Source organism: Mandrillus leucophaeus, unplaced genomic scaffold (assembly GCF_000951045.1).
Source record: "Mandrillus leucophaeus isolate KB7577 unplaced genomic scaffold, Mleu.le_1.0 Scaffold319, whole genome shotgun sequence".
Classification (NCBI taxonomy): Eukaryota; Metazoa; Chordata; class Mammalia; order Primates; family Cercopithecidae; genus Mandrillus; species Mandrillus leucophaeus.
Window position 1 is genome coordinate 2,172,988 of NW_012103354.1, and position 22,250 is coordinate 2,195,237.

A 22,250-nucleotide genomic window follows, 5' to 3' on the forward strand; every position below is an offset into this window, starting at 1 on the left:
ATGCTTTTCTCTAAAATTTTAAAGTTTCATATTTTAAGTCTATGTTTCATTTTGAGCTAATTTTAGTATAACAGAGCTTGCTTTTTTATGCCTATTGTTTCATTTTCTTTTTTTTTTTTTTTTTGAGACAGAGTCTCGCTCTGTCACCCAGGCTGGAGTGCAGTGGTGTGATCTCAGCTAACTGCAGCCTCCACTTCCCGGGTTCAAGAGATTCTCATGCTTCAGCCTCCAAAGTAACTGGGATTATAGGTGTGTGCCTCCATCCCCAGCTAGTTTTTGTACGTTTTTTAGTAGAGATGGGATTTCGCCATGTTGGCCAGGCTGGTCTTGAACTCCTGGCCTCAAATGATCCACCCACCTTGGCCTCCCAAAGTGCTGGGATTACAGGAGTAAGCCACTGCACCAGGCTGCATTTTTCTTTAAATAAAGACAAACTGATTTTTAGGTCTGTACATGATCTTGATAAATTTAAATACACTTGAACGTATTTAACATTTCATATGCAAAAATCTGGCAAAGTTTTGATACATTTGTGACTTTCTGAGTAGTTTGGGAGCAAGGCAAACTCACTTTCCAAATGCAGTTCCATAAATATTCAGAAGATGGGTGATTGTAGTAAATGTGGAGAAATATGCATCACGTTATTATACTTCTCAATCAAATATGCTAAACAACCCTTTCATTCATTGTACTGAATCAGGAATTCCAACGTGGCAAAGTTATTTCTATAAAAGATTTGTGTACAAAGTTTCAAAAGTAAATTTGATTAGAAAGAAAATCTAGCTTAAGCAATTCATTGAGAAGCTTGCTTTAAATATAGTATGGAGAAAATATTCAAATATTAAGCTGCTCTGAATGTCTTAGTCTAATTGCCTCATTTGCATTCTGCTTAGGTATTCCATCGATCGTCACACTGACCTCGACAGATTTTTCACTATTAATCCAGAGGATGGTTTTATTAAAACTACAAAACCTCTGGATAGAGAGGAAACAGCCTGGCTCAACATCACTGTCTTTGCAGCAGAAATCCGTAAGTATTCTTCTCAGGGTTTTGATTCTGCTTTACCAAGTATTATTGCTTCAGACTCTATATTCTAGGAAATAAAATAACTGAGATAGACTAACGTTTTTGGTTTTAAACAGATTTTTCAGTCTTTAAAATGTGTTTTTGGTTATCTCTCTAGCAAGACACATAGGCAAAGGGAAATGTTTTTGCTTTTTCTGATAGAACTGGGTATAGACTTGGCGAGAGAGCCAGCAGGCAGCCTTCAGGAGTTTGAAACTCATAACAATCACTAAAAGATTTCCCACTCCATCTAGTCACTAGTCTTTGCCAAACCCAGAAAAGCAAAGTCCTTAGGTCCAAGGTTTGTGGCTTCTTGTTCATCTATAGACAACACCTCAAACTTGATCATGCATCAAGCTGATCAGTCATTAAGCCTGATTTCTGGACCCTGCCCCAGAGCCTCTGATTCAGTAGGTCTGGGATAGGGCCTGAGAATTTTTGTTTCCAACATGTTCCCAGATGGTTTTAATGCTTTTCTGAGGACTCCCACATTTAAGAACCACTTTGATAGATTACTGTCTGGGGATCAGGCTCCATGATAAGCCTTTAGAACTAAAGCTCAGCATCATAGTCAGCAAACGTGGAAAAGTGTTTTAGCTCTTACTGGTCTTAACATCGATATTTATTCCAAGACATGCCTCTCCCACTGTACTTAGCACCCTTCTGCTCTTACATAGATTCTGCGACAAGAATATCTTTCCCTGCACGGTCCAAATGGGTCGCTGGAGCTTACTCTTTCCCAAGAATATGCTTGGACGAATGTGTATTTCTCCTTGACCTTTCTTGACTGTCTGCATTCTCTCCTCCCAGACAATCGGCATCAGGAAGCCAAAGTCCCAGTGGCCATTAGGATCCTTGATGTCAACGATAATGCTCCCAAGTTTGCTGCCCCTTATGAAGGTTTCATCTGTGAAAGTGATCAGACCAAGCCACTTTCCAACCAGGTAATCCTGCTTTCTCTATTTCTGGCTAGGAGCAATGCACTTGGAAATAGAGTGCGTTTTTTAAAGCATCACCTGGAGATACCAACCACTGCCCAAAAAGGTTTCAGAGCCATGGTTTTGCTCTGAAGCTATGTTCTCTAATTAAAATCAGACTTTCTAGCCAGCCAGGAATTTTTGAATAAATGATGTGCCAAAGTCAGCATGATTTATTTATGGGCCACCTTTCTCTTTCAGCCAATTGTTACAATTAGTGCAGATGACAAGGATGACACAGCCAACGGACCAAGATTTATCTTCAGCCTACCCCCTGAAATCATTCACAATCCAAATTTCACAGTCAGAGACAACCGAGGTTCGTACTAAGGTTCCTATGCATTCAGAGAAGTAGAACTGGAAAACAAATGGCGTTTATATTGCATAGCACAAGTATTTTCACTAATCATTATGTCTTCCTGTTGAAGAACAAACCGGAAATAATAATGCCACCTCTGTTCGGAAACATGGGCTCATTTGATGCATGTGAATAAGTGAGTCTAATTTTATTTTACTTTTTTTGGCTTTGATATTCATGAAGCAGTGGGAAAACTAAGAGCAGAAGCTTACAGGGTCAATATGCAAACAACTCCATTTATCTTTTTTTTCAAGAGGTTGATAAACCCTTGGGGGAAGGATGGCTTTATGAATATTGATATCAAGTAAAGCATTAAAAGAGATTAGTGCAACTTTGTAAGGCAATTTAATCTTTCAGCTGGCCTTCCCTTCCAAGCACAGTTTTAATGCAGTGTGGCTGGGAACAGAGCTTGATATCTAAAAGTAGTTGCAGAATTGTTGCCTGAACGGCATGAAACAAAGCATTGTTTGTCCGTTATAAAAATGGCAAAATTTAATATGATTTCTGCTTCCCCTCTATTAGTTAAGGAGGTCTAGGCTTGCAGATTATTAGAAATTGATGTTTTTGTTTATGTAGTCCCAGACCTGATGCAGTCCCTAGATAAAGTTGGTGGAAGAGCCAGGAATGATGAATATATGTAAATATTTTTTATTCTTATCCACACTGTTTTTCTCTGTGCATTACTTGGTAGTGAAATTGCCCATTTAAGTTTGTGATGGTGCAGGCCTGTGGAAACAGAGAGACAGAGGCCACCATTTAACATGGGAGTGAAAGGAGGAATACCGATTGCTATATTCATGCAATCCATGCTAGCCATGTGCTAGGCCATAGGTTGATTGCTCTCCCAGTGACTAAGAACAGGCTTAAAGAATCTTAAACTTTCTAGTAAGTATTATTACTTTCCCCATTACTGATATCGCTATCATCAGTACCATAAATACCAGTTGCTGTGCTCCACGACCCATGCCAAGATCCTTTCCACACTCTGTCCACTTAATTTTCTTAACACCACCATAGGTAGGCATTATTGTCACCCTTATTCCATAGATGAGAAAAATGAGGCCCAGGCTTTCAGAGGCCGGATGCTATAGCCTTAACCACTGAATCCTTCCGTGTTGATTAAAGCAGACAGGTGCTGTCAGGCCTCTGAGCCCAAGCCAAGCCATCGCATCCCCTGTGACTTGCACGTATATGCCCAGATGGCCTGAAGTAACTGAAGAATCACAAAAGAAGTGCAAATGCCCTGCCCAGCCTTAACTGATGACATTCCACCACAAAAGAAGTGAAAATGGCCGGTCCTTGCCTTAAGTGATGACATTATCTCGTGAAATTCCTTTTCCTGGCTCATCCTGGCTCAAAAAGCTCTCCCACTGAGCACCTTGTGACCCCCACTCCTGCCCGCCAGAGAGCAACCCCGCTTTGACTGCAATTTTCCTTTACCTACCCAAATCCTATAAAACAGCCCCACCCTTATCTCCCTTCGCTGACTCACTTTTCGTTCTCAGCCCGCCTGCACCCGCGATGGCTTGGCTTGGGCTCAGAGGCCTGACAGGCGCACCCCATGCTACTTGGGTTTTGAGAGTCTGTGATTTGATTTACTTTATTATTTCTTGAACTTACATGAGTATTTAATTATGGGGCCTTATAAGTCAAGCACTCACCAAATGAGATGATGAGACAAAATGTCCTAGGTGTTACGATAGCCTTTTCTCTCCCAATGCCTTGCTTTCTATAATGAACTTGCTCTTAAGAACTGAAGTGTGAAGGAAGTTATATGTAGAAAAATGTGTTTTAAAAGAAGCCTACGAAACAACCCCTGATTCAATTTGTAAATGATTCCCATCATTTTAAAACAGAAATGTTACTTAGCACGCATTAAGTTTGTATTTACACTAGGATTTTTCTGTTACTTTTTGGCTTTGGTGAATGTGCACTTGTAAGTCTCTGAAGGAGGTAATTCTGCAAAGCACTAACGTAAATGGATAGCTCTCAACCAGAAACACACACACCTCATGGGACACACATATGTAATATAGGAATTCATTTTGTAATGATAGTTTTCTCTAAAACAGGGAAACTCGGGCACACAGTGAACATCGAAAAGTGTGTACTGAGCTGAATTGAACAGAGTGGCACTAATCGTGTTTACATAATGCTTTCTAAGATGTGTATACTTCTGTATTTGAATTTATGAAAAGCCCTGTGTTCACTCTTAGAATTTTCTGCATTCTCAAATTTGTTTCCAGTTCCACCTTGAACTGACAGACTGCTGTATTTTTTCAGCTTAGGCTTATATCAGTTTTCTGACAAAGAAATGCTTGTAACAATATATTGCATAATGGATTTAGTTTTAACAATAGTGAAGAGATTGATTCAGTTGTCCAGAAAACTCAGATGTTCTCATATGACTCTTAGCTGCCATCTTTTGTCTAGCTTCTCAAATATTTGTGGTCAATCTTTTATCTGTGTTGACGCAATTCTCAACTGACATTGGAGGTCTAACTCCTGGGGCTGTATTCCTAGCAATATTACTGTTTATCATGGGACACCTATAAACAGAACCTTTACTAAGCTTTCCCTGCTGTGATAACTTTGCCTCCATCACCTGCGCTGTACGTTTTCTTTTTATTTGTGCAATCATATTTAGTTGTTGTTAACCTCTGAAAACATTATACTAAGACATATTGTTCTCTAGGAAATTATAAGTATTTTAGTTTGTCACAATACTTTGCGGATACCATCTATATTTTTCAAGGGGATTATATAACCCTAGATGAGCCAATCTACGGAACAATTCGTCTCCCCTGCCCTCTCCTATAAGAGACTAATACCACTGTTGAGCTACCATTTTTGCAGGAAATTGCTACTTTTTAAGAAAAATTACTTTATTAACTATGGCAAACAGTTAATGAAAACTCCCATGTTTAAAGCTATTATAGAACCTTAAAGCAAATACAGTCCTATAATTATCATTTAATAGAGTTTCTTTCTACTAGCTCCTAAAAGTAATTACATATTGAAGTAATCCAAAAGGAGTAATCACATTCCACATCCTATTAATAGCCTACTGAGTTACCAAATTTCTCGGCTGAGACTGCTTTCCATAGAAAACATGAGATAATGGTTTATATCATGCTGAGTAAAAGCATCAAGTCTCTTTCTCCTTGAGTGTTTACTTCCATTATGCCACGTAAATAATCAGTATTGTGTTTGCCTAAACTCCGGCATAAGCGTTCGGCGTTTTTAGAAATATAACAGGAAAAGCCATCTTAATACACACAAGCTTTTTATTTCATTTTATCTTATTCCATTCTGCAGCCTGAGTTTCAAAGCCGACTCAGCAGGCAGCAGGAAAGTAGAACACTGGATGATTCTTCAACATTTAAGTCCATCTTGGGCTATTAATATCAGGAATGGTGCTGTTCGGGCAGATGAAGAGCTGGTTCGCCCAGGTTTTGAGATGCATTTACTTTGAAAATATCAGGCATGTGGCATCTCTTAAATCACAAGAAATATGTAATGGATGAGAAAAGTGCAAAGAAAAAAAGAAGACTGAGATCATATCTCTCCTCTGTGTAGCTCTTAACTGGTTTATAAAACCTTCTCATGTCATTGTTTCACCTAATTCTTCAAACAGCTGCACAGGGCAGGCAGGTGGTGTATTTTTATCCAATTTTAAGATAAAGAAAGAATATGAGACATCAGAAGGGTCAGTGATTTGCCCAAGGTTCCACAGCAATAAGTGCAAAAACTAAATCTAAATATTTGGAGGGCCCTGTTGGTTGTACACGGCAAATGGTAAAATGAATATAAAGCTCGTGTCTCTTCTAGTAAATTCATTTCAAAAAGTCTTTGTTTATGTCATTGTCAATAATAACAATCCTCAGAAGAGGCAAATTCTGAAATTTAATTTATGGATTAATCTAGGATTCCAGGGAATGTGTGAACAGAGGAGGACAAGGTTCTTCAATTTTCACTTTAATCACAGCCATAATAATTGTAGTAAAATATATTGGCAAATAAGTTTATAATTTGCTTCTATTACATAATTAATACCTATTTCTTGCAGGGAAATTGAAAAATACAAACCAGCAAAAATGATATTAAAACAATAAAATAAGTTGATAATAGACTACCCAGAAATAGTCACTGCTATTTATATATCCTTTTTTTGCATACATTTCTTTTCTTAAGAAAAAAAGAAATAGAAAAGCAACTGTTAAATACATGTCTACTTGTTTTCTCACTTAATAGTATGTGATACAAATCAGTATATTTATGTCAATATTTTCAAGTTGTCTTTCTAACTTCAACTATGAGGATATATAATATCAGTTGACTGTAAGTACGTACATTGTTTTCCACACTTTCGTCAAATATCTAATTATTCTTTCAGGATAAATTCCTAGAGTGCTTTGGGAGGCCGAGGCGGGTGGATTGCCTGAGCTCAGGAGTTTAAGACCAGTCTGGGCAATACGGTGAAACCCCGTCTCTACTAAAATACCAAAAATTAGCCAGGCATGGCGGCATGAGCCTGTAGTCCCAGCTACTCGGGAGGCTGAGGCAAGAGAATTGCTTGAACCCGAGAGGTGGAGGTTGCAGTGAGCTGAGATCGCACCACTGAGCTCCAGATTGGGTGACTGCTTTCCATAGAAAACTTGAGATAATGGTTTATATCATGCTGAGTAAAAGCATCAAGTCTAGACTGGGTGACAGTCTGGAGTGCAACAAACAACAAACAAATAAACGAAATTCCTAGAGTGGAATTACTGGATCAAAAGCTATTGCTACTTAATTAATAAACTGTTCATCAGAAATGTTATACCATTTTTAATACCATTAGTAAAACAGGTGAGGTTTTATTTTCTCACATGCAAGTCAATTCTAGTTAGTATTACTCTTTTTAATCATTGACAGTTTGGTAAGTTAGATGTAACATTTTAGGTTCCAGTTACTTTCATCACTTAAAGCCAGATGTTTTTAATAATTATTAATCAGTTCTTCTTTTATTCTTATGCACTGGCTGTTTATGTCCTTTGCCCACCTCTTAAATTATATATTTGTCTGTTTGCAATTGATTTGTGAAGGCTGTTCATCTATTAATGCTATTCACCTTTGACCTACCATCCATTCTGCATAGACTTTCCTAATGTTTTAATGTTCTTTTAATTCTGATTCTGCTGTGTTCTTAAGTATAGATGTTACACTTTTTGTATCAGTTTTTCTCTATTTACTATTATCCTTAGCAAGGTGTTCTTCACCCAAAATTGATATCAACATTAACCTATCTTTTCTTCTTCTCTTATATATCTTTTCCCCCCACTAGTTGGCCATTTTAAAAATATTATTTATGAAATATTTAGTCATGTCCAACTGCTTTGTAACACTATCTTTATTGTCTTCTAAATTTTTTGTGATTAGATTTTTTAAACTTTCTATTCTTCCCATTTTGTCTATTTACTCTGGTATCATTTTTCTTTAATAATTTTATACATACATATGTTGAAACCCGACAGATGCTGTCTGTACATTATTTTTATTTTATTACTATTTTACAAATCTTGCTTTTTTAATTCTTTCTGATATAACTTATAATTATTTTTCAGGTGCCAGACAGGTACTTTTGTGAATCTTATTGAGTTTATCTTAAATTTATGGATCAATTTAAGAAGAACTAAAATTTTAAAAATATTTTTCCCATCTCCTTTTATTACGATCAGGAAGTCTTTGTAGTTTTCTTCATTTTTGTACCATGCATTTCTTATTAAGTTTATAGTTAGCTACTTTACATTTTGGAAGATATTATAAAGTAATTTTTAAATAATATTTTCTATTATTTTTCTGACTTTTGAGATTTCAACTCAGTATTTTATGTGATTCTATTTTCTATCCTTTTAAGCCATACCACTGCCACTGTACTTCTTTTCTTTTTTTCTTTTTATTTTTTAATGGATTGCCCTAGAGTTTGAGCTATACATTTACAATTAATCCAAGTCTGCTGTCAAATAACACTATACCACTTCACAGGTAGTACAAGTACCTTACAGTAAGAAATTAGTCACAATTTCTCCCTCTTGTTCCTTATATCATTGCTATCACTTATTTCACTCATAAATAAGCGTGTGTGTGTGTGTGTGTGTGTGTGTGTATGTTTCAGCACCACATATCAATGTCTCGGACAGCAGCGGACCACATATACAAAAATGTTCCAATAAGATTATAATGGAGCTGAAAAATGCCTATCATCTAGTATTTACTACAACTACACTTTTAAACATTATTTTAGAGTGTACTCATTCTATTTATCAAAATTAAGTTCACTTTAAAACAGCTTCAGGCAGGTCCTTCAGGAGGTATTCCAGAAGAAGGCCTTCTTGTCATAGAAGACAACAGCTCCATGTGTGTTACTACCCCTGAAAAACCCTGCAGTGAGACAAGATGTGGAGGTGGAAGACTGTGATGCTGATAATCCTGATCCTGTGTAGGCATAAGCTAATATGTGGGTTTATGTCTCAGTTTTTAACAAAATGGTTTTTTTTTGAGATGGAGTCTCGCTCTGTCACCTAGGCTGGAGTGCAGTGGTGCGATCTTAGCTCACTGCAGCCTCTGCCTCCTGAGTTCTAGTGATTCTCCTGCCTCAGCCTCCCAGGTAGCTGGGATTACAGGCGCCCGCCACCACACCCAGCTAATTTTTTTTTTTTGGTATTTTTAGTAGAGACAGGGTTTCACCATGTTGGTCAGGCTGGTCTCGAACTCCTGACTTCAGGTAATCCATCCGCCTTGGCCTCCCAAAGTGCTAGGATTTCAGGCGTGAGCCACTGTGCTCAGCCAACAAAAATGTTTAAAAGGTAAAATAATAATAATAATAAAACTTAAGGTTGATTTATGCCTAATGTAAATGATGAGTTAATGGGTGCAGTACACCAACATGGCACATGTATACATATGTAACAAACTTGCACGTTGTGCACATGTACTGTAGAACTTAAAGTATAATAAAAAATCAATAAATTTTTATAAGTTTAGTGTAGCCTAAGTGTATAGTGTTTATAAAGTCTACAGTAGTGTAAGGTAACGTCCTAGGCCTGCACGTTCACTCACTCAGTGACTCACCCACTTCCTGTCCCAAACACTCCATTCATATTAAGTGCCCTATACAGGCATACCATTTTTTATCTTTTATGCCATATTTTTACTGTATCTTTTCTATGTTTCAACACACAAATATTTACTCTTGTGTTATAATTGCCTACAGTATTCAATAGAGTAACATACTGTATAGGATTGCAGCCTAGGAGCATTAGGCTATGCCATATAGGGTATATGTGTAGTAAGCTAAACCATCTATGTTTGTCTAAGTACACTATGTTTGCAGGAGGAAATTTCCTAACAATGCATTTCTCAGGATGCTTCCCTGTCACTAAGGGACTCATCACTGTATATATGAATAAGCATACCTAATCAAATACATTGTTGCAGTTATTACTGTGAACAAATTATTATGTGTTAGATCAATTAAAATATAAGAAAAATAATCTTCATCACTTATTCCTTCTTCCACGCTCTTCCTTTCTCTCTCTATATCCAGATTTCTGACCCATGTTCTCTAAAGAACTTATTTTAACATTTCTTACAAGGCAGACCTACTGGCAACAATTTTTTTTTCCATTTTTGCTAGTCTGAAAAAGTATTTCTCCTTCACTTTTAAAGGATAATTCTGGTAGTTAGAGAATTCTAGGTTGGTGAGTTTTTTCTCTCAATACTTTAATTATTTCACTTTATTCTCTTTTTCCTGGCATGATTTCGGAGAAGCTGGATGTAATTCTTATCTTTGTTCCTCTATGGGTAAGGTGGGTTTTTTTCTCCCGACCTCTTTCAGCATTTTTTTAAATCCTTGATTTTTCTTTAGTTTGAATATGATATGACTAGGTGTAGGGACTTTCTTTTTGGCGTTGATTCAACTTGATGTTCTCTGAGCTTTCTGCACCTGTAGTTTGGTATCTGACATTAATTTGGAGAAATTCTGTCATAAATGTTTAAAATAGTTCTTCTGTTTAGTTCTCTCTTCTCTTACTGGTATTATCATCACATATATATTACACCTTTTTTAGTTCCATAGTTCTTGGATATTCTGGGGTATTATTTTTTCAGTCTTTTGTCTCTTTGCTTTACAGTTTTAGAGATTTTTATTGATCTGTCCTCAAGCCCAGAGATTCTTTCCTCAGTTGTGTCCAGTCTACTAATGAGCGCATTGAAGGCATTCTCTATTTCTGTTGGTGTTTTAACCTCCAGCATTTCTTTTGGCTCTTTCTTAGAATTTCCATCTCTCTGCTACATCGCCCATCTATTCTTGAATGTTGTCCACTTTATCCATTAACGACCTTAGCATATTAATCACAGTTGTTTTAAATTTCCAGCCAGATAATTCCAACATCTCTGACATATGTGTGCCTGGTTTTGATATTTTCTCTGTCTTTTCAAATTGTAGGATTTTTTGTTTTGCCTTTTAGTATGCCTTGTAATTTTTTTCTTCATAACGGAAATGGTGTTCTGGGTAACAGGAACTGCTATAAATAAGCATTTAACAATGTGATAGTAAGTTAAAGAAGGGCTAGCATTCCATAGTCCTATGACTGGGTCTCTGTTTTTAGTAAGCTTGTGCCTCTGAACTGTGAACTTCACAAGTGCTCCTTAGTTGTTTTTTCTCACTCCTTTGCTGGGACAGGATACCTGGGGTGGCCTAGAGTTGCAAGTTTCTTTTCCTCAGGTCAGTTAGTCTCTGATAAAATCCCAGAAGATTGGGCTTCCTTTAAAAGTTTTTTCTAAGATCGGACCTTGTTAAGAACAGAATGCTCTGGTGTATTTCAAAATGGTTCCTTTTTTCCTCCCCCTACTGATAGCATGAGGGATTTTTTCTCTGTTATTCACTGTGAGAACCAGGTAGAGTTCCTAGAGGTAAAAATTACAAAAGTGTGCATGTGCATGTGTGTGGCGGGGGTCGCGGGGGAGGTCCTGTGACTGGGTTCCCCTAGAGTTTTTAATTTCTCCATGCTGGGCCTCCATCAATTTGTCAATTACAGTTCAGGTTTTTCTACCCCAGCACTGGTTCCTGAGGAAGTTTTTGCTTGTTGGTTCCTAACCTCGTAAGTTTGATTCTCTGTATCTACTTGTCTGTCTCCAATTTGGGGACAGCTCTTTGCCCTGTAAACTCAATTCTCTTATGAATCTAGGAAAAGTTGTTTATATTCTAGTTTGTCTGTTTTTTTATTTGGATGGAGAGGTGACTTCCAAGCTTCTTAGGTATCAGACTGGACTGAATCTGGTCTAATTTTATTTTCTTAGTCAGTATTTTTAGTATAACTATTTTATTTATTTATTATTGGGCATTATTACAAAGTGATAAAACTTAGCTGATTTTCCTGGGTTTTCTAGAGCAATAACTACATAAAAATTAATGGCAATTTGTTTCATCTTTTAAAATACTTGTTTTTCATCTAATTGCATAGATTGACACTTTTCAAGTATGTGCTATATCATAACAATAGTAATAACCATTCTTGGTTTACTTGTTACTTTAATAGGGAAATTAGTTCTTGAGTTTCATCATTAAACATCATACTGTGTGTTAGATTAAAATTAAGATTTGTGTTTTGTGGTGTGTGTGTGTGAGAGAGAGAGAGAGAGAGAAAGACAGAGAGAGAGAGAAAACTTTACATTGTTGTGTTACTAAAAAATAAATGTTTAATGTTTATCACAATTTTTTGATTCTAACAAGAAGACAGTATAGTTTTGTCTGCAGACTTAAAGACCTGGTAATTATAAATGCAATATTCTAATATTAACTTCATAATTTTAATTTTCAAACCTCTTATTCCAAACAATAATTATTTGATAAGGTACAGAGGAAAAAGCAAGGCCTAGAGATTAAAGGCTTGGCTTTGCTCTTCATCTCTAAAGGGGGAACAATTTTAATATTAATATCTGAATATTTGATATATAATTAATCCTAATAATAATTTATAAAACATTTGTAAATTATTACACCAGGTGAATCAAGCTGCCAATTTGAGAGATAAAGGCACTGACATACTAAAAACTGGTACCAAAATTGGAATACATCCCAGGATCTCAGAACCCCAGGGCTACTTGCTTTACAATGGGCCATCTCAATTAGAATTGAGGGTTTATCAGATCATGGGGTTACATGGCTATCAGAACGTTCTTCTGTCACTTGAGCAGCAAAGGAAAATTTTAGGAGTTTTCAATGAGTTTCTCTTATAACAACAACAAAAATACTCGGGATTTTCAAGTAAATCAATTTTAAGAGTAGCCTTTTGTATACCATGAAGCCCCTTCCCTATTTGATTTGGCCTTCTCCGTCCCTGATGCTTCTTCTCTAGTTAGTGTCAGTGTGGCTTTCATCAGATTCTAGATATTTCTTAAGCTCCCTATGACAGCCTCTTCTTTCCATCCTTCTATAGTCATAAAGAGATGAGTGCCAGGAAGCATCCTAAAAGAAGGCTTTCACAGTGAATATGAATCTGGTATCAGGGAATCCCGAAAAGCACATCCAGCAAAGTTAGTTATATTGTGAAAGCACAACTAATTTTGATAGTGACCATGAATGGAGTTACCCACAGAGAAGCTGTAACTACGTGGTGACCTCCAAACAGGTCTGTCTGACTCCAGCCTGACCCCCACTTCACTCAATCCTCAATAAAAAAAAAAACCCGACAATGCCTCTCTCTCTCTCTTTTTTTAAAAAATTATTTCCTCCCTCTCCATTTCCTATGTATTTAACTGAAACTCCCTGGCTTAGTGAGCAAGACATTCCATGCTTTACTCCTTGCACACTTTACCTCTACCATCTCGTTTCTCTTGCTACCTTAAATCTTAAGATTCAGAAACTTGAAACCATGTCAAGTTTCTGAAATATGCCATGCTCTCACATGTCCATGTGCAGGGAATTTACTCCCCATGTCTATCCCTCCTCCTTTAAGTCTCACTGTACATAAAGTCATCTCTTAGGTGAAGTCTGGCCTAACATCTCAGACCATTTGGGCTGCTTCTTCCTAGTGCTCCAGGAATACTGCTCTCACCTCAATTTTTCTTATCACTCTGATTTCTAATCATATAATACATTTCCCTGTCTCTCACTAGAATCTGAGCTCTGTGAGGGCAGTATCCCAACATTTAAGAAAAATGGGTTGACTAAATGCATAAATTAAAAGTAAAGGAGTGGATGAGAAAACACTTCATAACATGTAATCTTCAAAAATTTTAGGAATTAGTTACTATTATGGAAAAATGAATCTGTCATGAAACAAGCTCCAGGATGAAAAAGAGAACAATTTTGATGCCAGAATATTCCAAAGAACTCAGTACCCCATCACCCAGCCCTTCCATTGTTTCATCCATTCATTCATTTACTTTTCCACAAAATTGTATTGGAGACCTAGGGTTAGGGGCCAGAATGAGATGACCTTCTAACGTATTAGTTTTGCAAGTGTAACATCCAAGATGGGCCATGTGGCAGATCAATGAGCACTGAAACATTTAGAGTTGAGTTTGCACTGCTTAAAAAAAATAAAAATAAGAAAGCAGGCAAGCAAAGACATAAATAAACAACAAAATGTTTGCATGGAAAGCAGTGTTGGTTTAGTAAGGATAGCCAAGACAGATTCACTCAGATTAAACCAATTGGCAAATAAAGGCTTTTCTTTCTTTTTTTACCCCCTAAACTAAGGACATTTCTTATGAGCAGCACAAACTAGCATGCAAATATGCTTCTGATTTTTCACTTTCATAATTTAAAGATAGCCAAACAGATTTTTGTAGGATTTATTTTTCGTCCTTAATTGCTCCAATATGGAAGATGCTCTGTTGGGAGATCAAAATGGCAGATGTCCTTTAATGCCCTGATATTTTCACTTGTATAAATAATCATGTTTCTTTTCTGCCTAAAATTCATTGCTGCAGTTTGTCTCACACAGAACAGAGTTTGTCTGGGAACCCGCTCTCTCCCCAACCCAACAACAACAACAAAATAAATAGATCTTCTTGGTAGATCAGACATCATTCTTTCAAGGTTGCATGTGGTCACTGACTTAACTAGTTAGCTTAAAGACCCTAAATGTCAATATCCTCCTGAATATCTTGGTAGTTTTCTTTGTCTTAAACTAAGAAATATGTGGGCAGTATGTTCTTTTCTCTCTATTTACCCTACCAACAAGGAGAAAATTATTATCAAACATAAGTGAAAGCAGAGTTGATTTTAAGAAATGTGATTAAATGTGACAATGAAAAGTCTCTTAATGCTAACAAACTGCATACTTCGATATCTCATACACACATGCTTGAATTTCACATGCACACAGGCAAGTGTTTCTATCATGTTACTCTTTATTGTACTTTTCGTTTTGCAAATTTCTCAGTACAAAAGGCAGTAATTGGAAGAACAGTGGTGTGTAGCTCCCTAATTCAGTTAGGAGACATCATAGACATCAGAGTCTTGGTCAATTATTTTCATTAGCATGTTAAGGCTCATCATTCATAGAATTTGCCTCATTGTAGTATATCCTTTATTCCAAAATATTGGGAAAGTAATAGGTTTCTTCTTGCCTTCTTCACATTGATTTGTTTGTGAAGGGTGTGTGTTTGTGTGTATATGTGTGTGTCTGGAAACGCTATGGGAACAGCTGTTGAATGAGCACCCTTGATTTTTTGTGAGTCCCTTTGCCACAAAATTCTTAGGTTTCCAAGAACTGTTCTTTTATCTAGAAACTGAGGTTCTTTTTTTTTTTTTCTAACTATAAGCTATGATGGAATTCAACTAATTAACCAACCTATTGTGGATATTTAAAAAAAAAAAAAAACTTGTTTAATTGGAATGCAATAATGTCAGTGTCCCAGGGTCAGTTATGTGCTTATAAAATTCAGTGAAACCTAGGGGACTTCAAATTCTAGTTCTGTTATTTTCCATGTCCTTATAAGAAATTGCTTCCCTCTTAGTTTCTCAGTTTTGTTTCCTATAAGATATGGGTCATTATACTCTTCGCAGAGTTTGAAAAATTATTTGGGATAAGGTATGTAAAAGCAACAAACAACAGCATTTGCCCATATTAGCAGTTCAATCAATGTTGCTTAGTTAAATTTGCTTCAATTTAAATAACAGTAATAACAGAATAATAAGATAGCAAGATGAAGATATTTAGAAAAAGCAAAATCCACAATATAAATATAAGCAACATTAGAAGGAGTTGGAGAAGATAGAAACTAGAAGTGGACCATGAGATAATGAATCAGTAAAATCTGACTGTGTGGAAAAGTCAGACTGATATGAGATGCATTGGAAAGAATAGCATTCAGCCATTTATTCTGTCAATACACACAACAGTACTAAATGCCTAAATGCTCAAAGATGAGTGAAAAACTATATAAGACAAGGCCCTCAAGGAGGTTACTGTCTGATGAAGAGGTCAGACATTCAATCATGATGGACTGTGATATGTGCAAACTATGCAGTGATGACAGGTAGAGAGCTCACAGGGTATTCAGAAAGGCAAGAAAATAGAGGTATACACACAGACTAGTAAGTTCATCATTGATCAGTAATAACATCGGGAGTACATCGTCACAGACTTTTACAACATCCTATGAAATTTCCATTATTTCAGTCCCTTGGATTGAAGATGGTAAACATTGACTGACATCAAAACTTAAAATTAATTTTTCAAAATTCACAAATGTAAATGAGCGTAAAGAAATCGAAATAACTAAATACTCAAATGGTGCCTTTGTAATTGTATGTCATCTATACTTCTGAAATTATTGAAGCTTATAACTCTACTAAGACTTTTTAGTCACACACTATATATAAATTTTATGTATGTGCTTATATATTTTTATATATAGATGTGCGTGTATGTGTGTGTATGGGCATGTGTGGGCACAGGAATATTTTTTCCATTATCTTGACAGAACTATTGCCACATTTCTAAGGAAAGTGGTGTAGGCCGGAGCAAAGTAATCAAATAATGATTATTCTGCTAGTGACTGAATACCTGTCTTCAAGTGTGTGGGAGTTTTTCATGTGGTAGATAGATCTACTTCCTCTCTGAGGTTTGGGCGGAAATGTAGAGTAGGCAGATTTGGGTCAGCAGTGAACAAAATACCTCCCTGGGAGCAAGTCTTGGCCTACATTCTCAGTTTTCCAACAGTCTGCAGAGAGGATCCCCAGACTGAAGTGCCCTGTGGCCTTTTTTAATAGGATAGAATGTCTCTGATCAGGTCAAGCTGTGAGGATTGTTTAGCTTCAGAGAAGAGATGGACAGAGGAAAAGGATTGGTAAGGAAGAACATCTGCAGAGCCTTCGGGAAGCTGCTGCATGACTGATGCCGTCTCCCTGGGATAAGCCTCTCTCGTGACACCATGGTGAGGGCAATGGGTCCTGGTCCTTTGCTCTGGTGCTTCCTGTTTTCAAGTTTTCAATATGCAAGAGCTGGTCCATATATTGCCCACTTTGATCTGCTTTTAATTTTTTCCTTTTTTTGCTAATGTAGGGTTGTCACCCAGTGCAGTCTATCTATCAAGGGCTTCTTTCTCTGTCCATTTTAATGTCCCCCTTGCTTGCCAGTCTTATTTATTTCTCCATTGGGCTACATCATCATCATAACCCCTATACTGGTATTCCCCCAACTGGTACTGTGGAGATCATCATTATCAGGAACTTTTATATTGTATTAGTGGAACGAAAAAGTGTACAAGTAAAAGCAGCATGCAATTAGGAGTTCAGGTTGGACTAAAACTTAGAAGCCTGAATTTGTTTTTACATTAATAGAAACACTACACTTTGTGCATGACATATTCTGATAATTAATGGCCCTATTTGCAAGTTTTGGCCTAAGTGGGGGAAAACATGCAACTGGTTACATATCTGTGGCCAGGGATGAAAACACCGGTGTCAAGATCAAAAACCAAGATGCTTGAAAAACATTTTCTTGTCATGGGAAATATATTGCCCAGGACTGAAGAATATGAAATATTTTCTTACCTTTGAATGAAGAGTCCTTCTGCATAGGCAATTACATTCAGAGCTACAATGACATTTCCAAGAATTCACTTTTCTCTCTTTGCCAATAAGTTTCCCTTCCTCATTAGTCTACTGCTCAAAGAGAAGAACTTCCAGAAAAGAATTAATATTTACTGAGCATCGCCAACAGGCTGGCAACTGTACTAAGTAACTTTGTGAACGGAATCAAATTTAACCTAAAATTATTAGTTTCATAGATGAGAATATGGGAAATCAAGACACCTAGATAATATGTTTAAAGTCAGGCAATTAATATGTACAAGATTCAAGATTCAAACCCAGGTCTGTTTGACCCCGAAGATTGAGTTTTTTGCTTCTTAGAATCTTTATATAAGAAGATGATCTAAGAAATCTCTATGGAAATTTAAAAATTGATGGAATATTTGTCTTTTTCTGTTTCATCTTATTAACCTGGAGCCAATCTGACACTTTCCTGGAAATATGTCCTCACTGAATCTCTTTTTTTCTTGGATTATCCATAAACCTCGGTAATACACGTGTCCAATGCAAGAGGACCCACTCAGAGATGGATAGGGAGTTGAAAGCTAATATGTAGTCAAATACAGGGTGAAAACTTGGTTTCTAGCAAAGGGTTTTCTATAGTCCCATCTACTTAGGAGACTGATGCTAGAGGATTGCTTGAGCCCAGGAGTTCAAGGTTACAGTGAGCTGTAATTGCACCACTGCACTGCACCATGGCTGACAAATAGAAATATAAACAACAAAAAATTGTAATACAGCAATGAAAAATAACACAAAATTTGAAACTACAGTATCATAACTATTTACATGGCTTTTACATGGTATTAGGTATTATAAGTAATCTAGAGATCATGTAACACATATAGGAGAATGTCTGTAGGTTATATGCAAATACTATGCCATTGTATATAAGGGATTTGAGCATCCCTGGATTTTGGTATTCAGGGGAGGGTCCTAGAACCAATCCCCTGCAAATACCAAGGGAAGATTATACATTTTCTTTAACCTAAAATATATTAAATAATTTTGAAAGTCTGAGTTTTTTTTCCCTACTACAGGAGCTAATTCAAAATCCTGTCAACCTATTTAAAGCCTACCAGCTATTGGGCCATGATGCTAGTCATAACATTCATGTTGCTATAAACTCTGATTCTTAACCCAAACAGAGGCAGACCATACCAGAAGTTCATTGTATGTGTGTGTATGTATGCATGTATGTGTAATTTGATGGAACATATTAAAATTTTCTACTGTTTTATAATACCAATGCTTTCCCACTAGAAAATACATCTTAGAAAAATAGTTGCAACTGGTAGAGAAAACACGATGGGGAAGTATTTTAGGGGCAAAGGCTATGAAAGATTGGGAAATACAGAAAAGCCAACATCTGGAATTTTGGTTAAATCCTTCCCAGAACACAGTTATGCCATTTGTTCAACAAATATTTATTGAATGTCTGCTGTGTTTCTGGCCCTGCAGAGACTGAGATGAATCAGATAAAAATCCCCTATTCTCAAGAAGTTCGCAGTCTCACAGAGGTCAAAGTAGTTATGTCAACAAATCATGACAGAAGAGTAGGTTATGTATTTCTGTAAGAATATACAGTGTGGTGGGTCACACAAGAGATGATGGGAGAGGTCTTGGATGCTCTCCCTGAAGAGATGACTTTTGAATTCTATTTTGAGGCCTGAGAAGTACAACTGTTATGATAAAAGGAACAGTTATTTTGGGCAAGAGAGCAGTGGATAAAAAGACCAGGCGCACAGAAGAGTGTAGCATTCTTGGGGGACAGAATTGAATTCTTGATGTCAGGCTCAACTGGTCCATGTGAAAAAACATAGGAGGTGAGCCTGGCAAGCAAGGTAAAGTCTAGGTTAGGGAAATAACGTTTGATACTCCATCATGCAGGCAGAGGTGTGCTGTGTTATGTGAGCCACAAACTTCAAATCACTCTAACCAGGAGGAGTCACATGTTTAATTGGGTGGTTGATGGTGTTGGGGTTTTAAAGAAACCATAAATCTCCTGCAAGGGTTATAAAGTAGTTCCTCTCTTTAAAGCACATATATTTTCATGACTAATGAGTGGATTCCTAGTTTGCGTAAGGTTGAAGGTGGACTTGGAATTTCTTTTTAAAAAATATATGCAAACAAAAATTGGCTAAACGCTTGTCATAAAGTAGGAAGTTTGCACATGAGAAAAAAACATTTGTTTCCTCACACACACTTGAATAATTAATTATTAATATTTCCTCTGCTAACATAGAATAGATTGCTGAAGCTCATGCTTTCTTGTGGCATTTCAAGAAGGAACAATAACCCAACAGAAAATAGTGAGGCAGGCTTGCCACCGAAGGAAGTTCCCTTCAAAGGCAAGCCTGCCACACCATTTTCTGTGGGAAAACGTACGGTGTGAGCCTGGAAGGCAAAGTGAAGTCTAGGTTAGGGAAATAATATGTGATCATCCACCATGCAGGCAGAAGTGCGCTGAGTCATGTGAGCAACAAACTTCAAATCATTCTAAGCAGGAGGAATGACATGTTTAACCGGGTGGCTGAGGGTGTTGGGGGAAATCCCTTCACTGGCAAGTCTGCCACACCATTTTCTGCTTGGCTCTTGCCCGTTCTTCAGTGGGAATTCCCTACCAAATCCAAAAGAGCCTGTTTCTGAAATTTATTCCAAAATCCAGATAGCTTGTTTTGTGATCGTATCATGCCAAATGGCGGTGGCTTCTGCAGATACTTCAATGAAAGAACAAGTAAGAATAATTCTGGTGGTTAACCTTTATGATAAGAGAGTGCCCTCAAATCTGCCGAGCAGAGAGCCACTGTGATTCCAATGGTCTTGACCGGGCGCACGTCCTGTCTCCCGTCTTTCTGCAGATAACACAGCAGGCGTGTACGCCCGGCGTGGAGGGTTCAGTCGACAGAAGCAGGACTTGTACCTCCTGCCCATAGTGATCAGCGACGGAGGCATCCCGCCCATGAGTAGCACCAACACCCTCACCATCAAAGTCTGCGGGTGCGACGTGAATGGGGCACTGCTCTCCTGCAACGCGGAGGCCTACATTCTGAACGCCGGCCTGAGCACAGGCGCGCTGATCGCTATCCTCGCCTGCATCGTCATTCTCCTGGGTAAGGGCGCTTCCTGGTCCCCTGCAGGAAGGGCCTGGCAACCGGATGCCCCTCCTTGAAACACACACTTCTCAAATACAGGCTGGTAACCAGGACCCTGTTATGACTGTCGACACGGTTTAAGACAATAAGTGGAGTAGTGGGGCGGAGTGGTGGTTGCGAGGACGAGATGGGGGTTGTCTGCCTCGTGCATTTGACGGAGTATTGGGGGGAGCAGACAATTGAGTTCCTGCGGAGAACAGGGAAGGTCAGGAGCATTTTGCCGGGCCATCACAGGGCTGTACAGCAGGAGCCACTAGGGGGCTTCAGGGACATCAGAGAAGGTTTGGCATAAGAGGAATTTGGGCAGAAACCTGGTGTATTAGCAATGGTTTTGTCTCACAAGATAAAGGAGAAGGCTTAGGGACATTAGGCGCATAAGGAGGAGCAAAAGACAGCAGAGGAAGGACTCGGGAACTGGAAGAAGGAAGAAGCAGGACTCTAACCCCTCCACTAATTATCATTTATAACATCTATTCTAACACCTCAGCTCATGGATACCCCTTGGAGGCTTTTCCTGCACCTGCCCCTGCGTAGGTGCTGCTCTTCTGCATTCTGTCTCATCTGTGGCTTATTCTGTAGAAAAGCCATGTGCTGGTCCTCATAACATTTACCATTTCTGGGCCTCAGGAAGATCTTCCCCTGTCCCAAAGTCTCAGAACTAGTGACTGACCAAATCAGGATTCAAACCTATGCATGTCTGACACCAAACCTACACTTTTCCCATGGTGCTTGGTCCTACCTCGAATGAATTCATGGAACTTTACTCTATAGGGAAGAGCCAGTACATTCAGTTCAGCAAATAGTTACTGGGTATTATCTGGGCCACAGGCCCTATGTTAGGTCCTGAGAGATTAAAATAAGAAGGCTGTGTGATCTCTGTCCTCAAAAGGTTCACAGTATGTCAAGGAAGGTATCCATGAAGAGATAAACTCTTTACTCCATAGGAAAGAGCCAGTGAGTTCAGTTCAGCAAATAGTTATTGGGTATTCTCTGGGCAACAGGCCCTATGTTAGGTCCTGAGGGATAAAGAGAAGAAGTCTGTGAGATCTGTGTGCTCTACAGGTTCACAGAATATCAAGGAAAGTATGCATGAAGAGAAAAACTGAGGGACATGGTGGGTGCTATAATAGGCACATGAACACAAGATAGTTGGGGCACAGAGTAGAAAGCACCTGACATGGGCCGGGCTCGGTAGCTCATGCCTGTAATCCCAGCACTTTGGGAGGTGGAGGCGGGCCAATCACCTGAGGTCAGGAGTTCAAGACCAGCCTGACCAACATGGAGAAACCCCGTCTCTACTAAAAATACAAAATTATCTGGGTGTGTTGGTGCATGCCTGTAATCTCAGCTACTTGGGAGGCTGAGGCAGGAGAATCACTTGAACTCGGGAGGCGGAGGTTGCGGTGAGCCAAGATAGCACCATTGCACTCCAGCCTGGGCAACAAGAGCAAAACTCCGTCTCAAAAAAAAAAAAAAAAAAAAAAAAAAAAAAGGCACCTAACATTGCCTGGGAAGGTCAAAGAAATCCTCCTGGAGGATGTGACATGTAGGTTGGCTGCTGAGAGTTGTCCAGCTGGGGACAGAGGCTTGGATAGATGAATAT

The 22,250-nt window shown here is 38.1% G+C and overlaps 1 protein-coding gene across 1 annotated transcript in view; it reads left to right on the top strand.

Annotated features, from left to right (window-relative positions):
* Positions 1-22,250, top strand: part of CDH11 (cadherin 11, type 2, OB-cadherin (osteoblast)) — a 193,189-nt gene that overhangs the window by 165,399 nt on the left and 5,540 nt on the right. The window contains exons 10-13 of the mRNA XM_011987902.1: positions 894-1,030; positions 1,877-2,010; positions 2,245-2,362; positions 20,354-20,605. Of these exons, the coding sequence (XP_011843292.1) occupies positions 894-1,030; positions 1,877-2,010; positions 2,245-2,362; positions 20,354-20,605 (641 nt within the window). The remainder of the gene's footprint in view (positions 1-893; positions 1,031-1,876; positions 2,011-2,244; positions 2,363-20,353; positions 20,606-22,250) is intronic.